General features: G+C 55.3%; 1 protein-coding gene across 1 annotated transcript in view; it reads right to left on the bottom strand.

Moving 5' to 3' along the window:
• Positions 1-2,033: 2,033 nt before the first annotated feature.
• The window catches only part of PHF21B (PHD finger protein 21B), a 144,544-nt gene continuing 137,597 nt past the window's right edge, over positions 2,034-8,980 (bottom strand). Inside the window, exons 11-13 of the mRNA XM_011984028.1 lie at positions 6,802-6,877; positions 6,365-6,468; positions 2,034-4,173 (exon numbers count right to left, since the gene is read on the bottom strand). Of these exons, the coding sequence (XP_011839418.1) occupies positions 3,955-4,173; positions 6,365-6,468; positions 6,802-6,877 (399 nt within the window). The 3' untranslated portion in view covers positions 2,034-3,954. The remainder of the gene's footprint in view (positions 4,174-6,364; positions 6,469-6,801; positions 6,878-8,980) is intronic.

Raw genomic sequence — 8,980 nt, forward strand, 5'->3', positions numbered from 1 at the left:
AGGGCCCTGAACCAGGATGGCGCAGCCCCAAGGCCTGGCAGCTCTGTCTCTCCAAAGTCTATGCTGGGTGCCAACTGTTTGCCAGGCACTTCTAGATGCTGGGGTTTGTAAAGAAAACCAGCCAAACTCCCTGTCTTCCTGAGCAGGCAGACAAAAACCGACAGGGGTGCACACGGCAGGCTGTGGAAGCCCAAGGAACCAAACAGCAGGCAGAAGGACAGGCAATGCCAGAGTCCTGGGGAAGCGGCCGGGAAGGCAGCACTGAGAAGGGGCGGTGCTCAGGGTCAGGTCTTCAGGGAGCCGGCCAGGGAGATGGCTGGGGGCAGAGGGCACAGCATGTGCAAAGGCCCCATGGTGGGAGCAAGCGAGGAGGCAGGCGAGGAGAGGAGCAGGGCATAAACCAGAGGCCAGAGCAAGCGGGGCCTGTGGCCCTGGAGGCACAAGTAAGGTGAGTAGGGTGAGGCCTTTAGCTTTTGCTGAATGAGACGCAGGGCAGCAGGGTGGGTTGGTTGGTTTGTTTTTCAGACGGAGTTTCGCTCTTTCGCCCAGGCTGGAGTGCAGTGATGCGATCTCGGCTCATTGCAACCTCCGCCTTCCAGTTTCAAACAATTCTCCTGCCTCAGCCTCCTGAGTAGCTGCGATTACAGGCGCCCGGATGACAGAGTTTTAACAGTGTCGCCATCACACTAGTTGCTGGGTTGAGAAGAGACTGCAGCAGGGCAGGGGGAGACAGCAGGTGGGCGGCAGCTGCAGGAACCCAGGGGAGATCATGGGGCTGGGACCAAGGTGATGTTGGGGTGGGCGGTGAGACTTGTCCCATTCTGCTTACGTCCTGAGGGCGGAGCTGATGAATTTGTCAAGGACCAGGTATGCAGGGTGGGAGAGAAGAGCCAAGGGTGACTCCCAGGGTGCCGGCCCCAGCAGCCTGAAGCTCCTCTGAGATGGGGAGGTGGAGGGACTGGCCTGGTGGAGACTGTGGAGCTTGAGACAGCCGCAGCTGTGCAGGGAGTCTGGGGGTACAGACAGAAGCCAGGGGCAGGTGAGGCCGGCTGTGGGAGATCAGAGCACAGACCTGGGCCTGGGCCTTCAGTGATTAGGTAGAAGAGGAGCAAGTCTGGAGCAGAGACCAGGGAGCAGCCACACCAGAGGGAGTGAGGTCCCGGGAGCCTCCTTTGGCAGGGGGTGTGGCCAATGTGTCCCCAGGTTCCGAGAGGTCTGGGTGATGACCGGGAGCACCCCGTCAATCTGGCCATGGGAGGTCACTACCGACCTGGTGTTCCAGAGGAGCAAAGGGGTGGGGAGTCGGACTGAAAAGGATCCAAGAGGCCTTGGACGCTGAGTGTGGTCTTTTGAGCGGCCCCCAGGAGGACTCAGGCAGAGTTAACTTGAAACCTGCTCCCCTCCCCGCAAACTATTCTCCCCAGGGTAAGCCATGAAGTGGGACCATGTGGCAGCCCCACACGCCCTCCACCTCTCTGTCCCCTGGATCACCGGACCCCACTTTGGCATCAGACAACAGCCTCTGGCCACAGCTGACTGCCCAGGGGTCAGCCCTGACCCACTGGTTCAATCGGAGCCCCGCCCTGTGCAATGCCAGGAGCTAGGACTCAGGGGGGCTGATTCCCCGGTTTCCTCCGTAGGGCAAGGTGTAAGCTCAGCGCGGCTGCAGGAGCGCGTGTATCCACTGCTGGGGGAGAGAGACAGCGGCGATGTTGCCAGGCCGAGAGGCAGGAACCCATGAGGGAGCAGAGGGCACCACCTTGGGCTCCGCACAGTGCCAGGCCTGCTGCGTTTCCGAGGCTTTCCACCCTCAATCCTAGCCTTAAACGGTCACCCGCCGCCTCTGAGAGCTGGGAATGGGGGTGAGCGAGTGGAGGGCACCGAGCTCTCTCCTATTTCCCCCCCTCCATCCCTCCCTCTTTGGGGTGGGAGAGGACCCTGATTTCCAGCCTCTCCAATGCCCACCTGGCTGCCCCGGGCACTCCCAGGGGCCTCTCCGCAAGGCAAGGACACCAAAACCACAGGGCTTTGAAATCATCGATCGACTTTAATGCATTGTAAAGAAGGAAAACTACATTGGCGTATTTAAGACAAGCACTTTTTCTCTATCCTCACTACCCACTGGACGGTCCTCCTCGGTCCAAAAAAAAAAAACTAACAATCTCAAGACACACTGGCAGCTACCCCTCCCGGGTCCAACCTTTCATATCCTCCCATGACATTGTTAAAACATTTAACTCAATCCATCCGCGAAGAAAACCAAACCAACAGAAAAGGAAGCTGAAGACATGGACATCGCAAGCCACGCGGTAATGCATACTTGGCACAGAGTAGCCAATATAGAAGACGTGTGCCTCACACGGTTCGCTTTGTTCATCAATAAAAGAATATAAAAATCTTGTTCACCCAGTGTTAAGTGTATTAAAATAGATCTGTATCATACGGCACAGTTTCTCCCGGAGTCGTGAGAATGACAGGAGGGACCGTGGCAGCTGCGGGATTTGCCGGCCTCCTCGCTCTGCACCTCTGCGTGTGTGCGTGCGTGTCTGTGGTCGTGGCCGCGTGCGACGCACACACGCGTGTTCAGTGCAATTCGGCACCATGTGATATGCTCGGGGTGGGAGCCCGTGGCTCCTGGACGCTTGTCCTGTTGTGCTAAGTCCCTCAGGATCGGGACGTGGGAATCGGGCGAGGGTGACAGGCTGGCACTGCCCACCCTGGATGCAGAAGCCCTTGGCAGCAAGTCTGGTCCCCGAAGGTCAGAACCTCCTGAGGCCACCGCCCTTTCTTTCCTCCCCAATCCTCCACCCAGCTCTTAAAAAACCTGCTGGATCTTCCAGCTTGGCCGGGCTTTCCGAGGGGAGGTGTTCCCATTTGTACCTTGAAGCAGAGACTACTAGAAGCAGAAAAGGAAGCCAGCCACAGTCCCCCCACCGTTCACATTAAATGTCTCACAATAAAAACGCCATACAAAAGTGTGAAGTTATTTTTTGGCATAGTGTCTGCACTGGCAAGAAGGGAGGAGTGGAATACTTATCGGCTCTTCCAAATAAGACAAGAAAAGGCTTCAGTCATTAAGTTGAATGATTCAACCCCAAAGAGAAAACCTGCCAAATGCCCTCCCCAACAGGGTTGCAGATCCACCCTGCCCAGAAACTCCATAAGAAAAATGCATCAACGGCAACTGAGTCCAAGAGATTGGCAAAAGGAAGGAGGCAGCCTCGAGGGCCCTGAAGACGGAGCAGGAAGGGCAGAGGCCCTGGCGGGGATCACTGCAGCGTCCCGGCGCCCAGACACGCTCACCTCTGACAATGTCTTTCAAGTTAAACAGCTGCAATTCGTAACCCTAATAATACTGACAGAAAGGGGCCCGGGCGGTTCTGCAAAGACGACGGGGTGCCCCAGGCCCGCCCGCCCACCCCAGGTGGACCTCCTAGGAGTGTGGGGCATCGGGAAACTACCTAGATCCGCTACCCCGCTTCTCGTCCCAACTACCTCTACCACTCAGCTAGTCCATGTGTTCTCAGCTCCTCTCCCACAGGACACCAAGAGGCGGTGCCCTCAGCGGGGACTGCATGCTGGGCGGTGCGCTTGTCCCCTCCACAGCCTCAGCCTGCCCCTCCTGTGGGCCAGAGGGAGGCCGTGGAGAGCAGGGCCTGGAAGCCGGAGGCCCAGGCAGCCCTGAGGTGGCCGGGGGTGGGGCTGTGTGCCACAGCCTGTCATACTCCCACCTGGCTCCTAGGTACCTCCTGTGAGTGTGGAGGGCACAGGGCTGCACCCCCACCTGATCTTGGCTCTAGGCCTCTCCCCCAGCTCTTTCTCCCTCCTCTCCTCTGTCTGGTTAATTTTTGTCGGAAATTCATAGTGTTTATGAATTAAGGCTGACAGAACCCCCAGGCTGGGTAAGCAGGGTCCCAATAACTTTCCGTGGGTGTGAAGACTGGTCCCTCGGGGTCAGTTGTGGCCCTGGGGGTGCTGGAGGGTGGGGTGTGTGGCTGCCACTGAGGGCTTGGTCCAGGGCCCGGCCAGCAGTGGGGCGGGGCTAGTGGTCGCCATGGTGACCTGGAGCAGCTGCTCGCCCTGTATCAGTCTCAGGAGGGCCCGCAGGCGGTCCAGGGATGACTGGGTGCCCCTCTGGCGGGCCAGCAGGCTTGTCTTCAACTCCAGGCATTTCTGTTGGGGCAGAAGGTCAGGGGAAAGGGTCTTAGCATTTGGCTCTACAGCCATCCTGGGGCAGCCATCGTCTGGGCCCCTCTCCCCTCCACTGCAAAGGCCTGCAAGAAACCAGGCTGAGGGTTTCACAAAAGCCAGGCAGTGGTACAAATGCAATTAAAGAGCAGCCAGACCCACAGGAGACGATGCTTGTTTTGGAACTTAGGGCCAGAAAAAGTGTGCCTCTGCCTGGGAACGTCCTCCCCATGGCTGTGATGTGACCTCCTCCTCCTCGCTAGCTGCCCACACTCTTCCTCCTCCTCCTGCTGGCCAACCTGCAGCAGCCTCGGAGACCTTTCGCTTCCCGGCCGCCCTTCTGCTCTTCCTCTTGCCTGCTGTGCTGTGTGGTCTTTTCCAATCTCTCTATATACCACCACAACAAGGAAAAGCAGTAAGGACTGATGCCTAGAGTCCCACATCCATCTGCTCTGGGTCAAATACTGCTTGGGCAAATAACCTCCCCAAGATGGTTTCTCAAATGATTATAGGGACAATCACAAAGCCTCTTCATAGCGTTATAGAGAGGATTAAATGAGACACTGCATTTAAAGAGCTTCCTCAGGGCCCATTACCATCACCATCCTCTAACACATCATCACCACCACTATCATCACCATCACTGTGATCATTACCACTATCACTATCACTATGATCACCATTATCACCACCACCACCACCACCGTGATCAGCACCATCAGCACTACCACCATAATCACCACCATAATCACCATTATCACCACCACCATCACCATCACTGTGGTCTGCATCATCGCCACCATTACCACCACCACCACTATCACCATAATCACTATTATCATCACCACCATCACCATCACTGTGGTCTGCATCATCATCACCATCACCACCACCACCACCACCACCATCACCACGATCACCATTATCACCACCACCACCATCACCATAATCATCACTACCATCACTGTGGTCTGCATCATCGCCACCATCATCACCATCATCATTACAACCATCACCATCACCACCACCACCACCATGATCACCATTATCATCATCACCACCATTAGCATCACAGTGGTCAGCACCATCACCACCATGATCACCATGATCATCACCACCACCATTAGCATCACAGTGGTCAGCACCATCACCACCATGATCACCATTATCATCATCACCACCATTAGCATCACAGTGGTCAACACCATCACCATCACCATCATCACCACCATCACCATCATTACAACCATCACCATCACCACCACCACCATCACTGTGATCAGCACCATCATCATTACCACCATCACCACCATTACCACCATCATCACCACCACTATCACCATCACTGTGATCGGCACCATCACCACCATCACCACCACAACCACCATCCTCATCATCATTACAACCATCACCACCATCACCACCACCATCACTGTGATCAGCACCATCATCATTACCATCACCATATCACCATCATCACCATCACCATCACCACATCACCACTATCACCATCACTGTGATCAGCACCATCACCACCGCCACAACCACCATCATATTCCCATCACCACTATCACCACCATCCCCATGACTGCCATCACCATCATCACCACCACCACAACCATCATCTTCATTATCTTGTCTATCTCCATTCTATGGAGGAGGAATTATGTTCACTTTACACAAGAGGAAACAGATTCAGAGTCAGGGCCCTGCCAAGGGGCCTGAGCAGGGGCACAGCCAGCGTGCTATCCATCGCTTGGTAAGTATCTGTTGAATGAGCCACAGCGCTGCCTTCTCCACGTACTGGCTTGCTGGGGGATACTTGGTGACTCTGTCTTCTTCCTGGGCCTTATAGGTGAACAGTGAAGCTCTGGACCTACACCTGTGGCTCCAAGGACACATCTGCCTGTCCCCCAGAATTTTCTGGTGCACACCGGCACTGAGGCCAGCCTGGACCTACACCTGTGGTTCTAAGGACACATCTGCCTGTCCCCCAGACCCCAGGGCACACCTGCAGGGCTGAGGTCAGCCTCCCCCAGGCCCCGGGGCACACCTGCACGGCTGAGGTCAGCCTCCCCCAGGCCCCGGGGCACACCTGCAGGGCTGAGGTCAGCCTCCCTCAGGCCTGTCTCTTATACACATCTAGATGTGTATAAGAGACAGCCCCGGGGCACACCTGCACTGCTGATGCCAGCCTCCGGTCCCGCTCCTCCAGCTGCTGGTGCTCATTCTGCAGCTCACTGCCTCGTTGCAGCAGCTTCTGCTTCTCCTCTTCTTTGACTAGAAAAGAGAAGGCCAAGTTGCCAGAGAGGAGCAGGTAAGGAGTGGCTGGGCCGTAGAGTAAATGGGAGGGGCAGAAGGGATGGAACCAAGGCCTAGGTCATCCCCCTGAAGGAGCCAGTGGCTGTGGTCAACTGCACAGGACCTGGAGCCACTCTCCCCTGGCCATACTTGCCCCAGACACAGGATCGGTCCCAGGGTCCCACTTTTCAGTGCTCTGGCCCGGAAGAGAATGGACCTACCCGTCCTCCCACAGGACAAGGTGAGCCCAGAGGCCTGGGTGGGGGAGGAGGGGGAGCAGGGACCCTTTCCCACTCCTCAAGGATGTCTCACCTGTCTTGTGGGTGACATAAGAGTGCACGATGGCCAACATCCCAGTCCAGGGCACACCCTCGTCTTTCTTTAAGGCCTGGGGAGCAGATGGGGAAATGAAAAAGTGGACAGGCCCGGGACCTGCTGGGACTGGCCACACCCTGGCTGTGTAACCCTGAGAGGGCACGCCCTGGGCCCCAGGGTCCTCACCTGAGACCAGGAGCTGGAGCTGCACCTGCCTCATGGCCCGGCTCACAGCGGCTACACGATAAGATCAGCTCCATGAAGCAGGAACGTTCTGGGCCTCTCCCCCTGCTCATCACCAGCGCCCTGAACAGGCAGCGGCTCAAATACTTCTCGAATGAATGATCACTTGTCTTTCTCCCACATCCAGAAGAGCTGAAGGCAGCGGCCCCAGGCACGCCAGGGACAAATGGGGAGACTCGATGCCCCCCTACACTGTGCTGAAGTGGGCAACAGAATCCTGTTCCCTCTCCACATGCCCTCAAAAAGTTGTGACCAAAAAGAAAGAAGAAAAAAGCAAGAAGAGGCACAAAAAAAAAAAAGCTGGGCATTAATCCCAGCAGTTTAGGAGGCCAAGGCCTGGATTGCTTGAACCCAGGAATTAATTCAAGATCAGCCTGGGCAACAAAGTGAGACCCAACCTCTACAAAAAATTTAAAAACTAGCTGGTCATGGTGGTGTGTACCTGTGGTCCCAGCTCCTCAGGAGGCTGAGGTGGGAAGACTGACTGAGCCCCGAAGGTCAAGACTGCAGTGAGCTGTGCTCGTGCTCCTGTACTCTAGCCTGGGCAAGAGAGCAAGACCCTGTCTACCAAAAAAAAAAAAAAGGGTGGGCAGGCAGCCCCCACAGGGAACAGCCCGACAGCAGCACCTGCCCACCACATCCACTGCCCTTGACCCCCACAGAACCAAGGACGATGGGAACTCACAATGGTTAATACTTTTTGAAATAAAGTATTAAAACTCCCGGGCCGGGCGCGGTGACTCATGCCTGTAGTCCCAGCACTTTGGGAGGTCAAGGTGGACAGATCACCTGAGGTCAGGAGTTTGAGACCAGCCTGGCCAACTTGGTGAAACCCTGTCTCTACTAAAAATACAAAAAATTAGCTGGGCGTGGTGGCTCCTGCCTGTAATTATAGCTACTTGGAAGGCTGAGGAAGGAGAATCGCTTGAACCAGGAGGCGGAGGTTGCAGTGAGCTGAGATCGTGCCATTGCACTCCAGCCTGGGTGACAAGACTGAAACTCCATCTCAAAAAAAAAAGAAAAAGAAAAAGAGAGAAAGGTAACTTCCTATGACCACACAAGTCCTGCATCTGTGGAAGGCACACTTGAAGCCCAGCACTGCCGCCACCTGCCACCCACCACACTCAGGGGCCACACTCCCAAGCATTTTCTCCCAGGGTTTTTACTCTGCCGTTTTTCTCAGATGGCTGATTCCCAAACTATACAGCAGCTGTAAAGCCTGTTTTTTATTTTTATAATTTAATTCCATATAGTGAACAAGATCCAAAGAATCACACTTTTTGTAAAAACCTGTTGGATGCTGACGGAGTATCTCACTGAGTGTACAGCTGGGATCTTCCACCATCTCCTGCTGCGAGGAGAGGCCGTTTCCCCTCTAGTCTTTTTTAAATAAAGGGTGTGGGGCTTCTCTGCGCGCAAAACTTTATCCCTATTTGAATTATTTCCTTAGACTAGATTCCCCAAAGCAAGATTCAGGTTTTTAAAAGGCCATTATTGAAAGAAGACCACGATCAGCATCTCATGGGTAGAGGCTAGGGATGCTGCTAAACATCCCATAATAGTCCGGGCACGGTGGCTCACGCCTGTAATCCCAACACTTTGGGAGGCTGAGGCGGGTGATCACCTGAGATCAGGAGTTTGAGATCACAGCCTGGTCAACATGGTGAAACCCCAATCTACTGGCTGGTTGCGGTGGCTCACGCCTGTAATCCCAGCACTTTGGGAGGCCGAGGCGGGCGGATCACCTGAGGTCAGGAGTTCGAGACCAGCCTGATCAACATGAAGAAACTCTGTCTCTACTAAAAATACAATATTAGCCGGGCGTGGTGGTGCACGTCTGTAATCCCAGCTACTCAGGAGGCTGAGGCAGGAGAATCACTTGAACCCGGGAGGCGGAGGTTGCAGTGACCCGAGATCGCGCCACTGCACTCCA

Source organism: Mandrillus leucophaeus, unplaced genomic scaffold, assembly GCF_000951045.1.
Source record: "Mandrillus leucophaeus isolate KB7577 unplaced genomic scaffold, Mleu.le_1.0 Scaffold26, whole genome shotgun sequence".
NCBI classification, from domain to species: Eukaryota; Metazoa; Chordata; class Mammalia; order Primates; family Cercopithecidae; genus Mandrillus; species Mandrillus leucophaeus.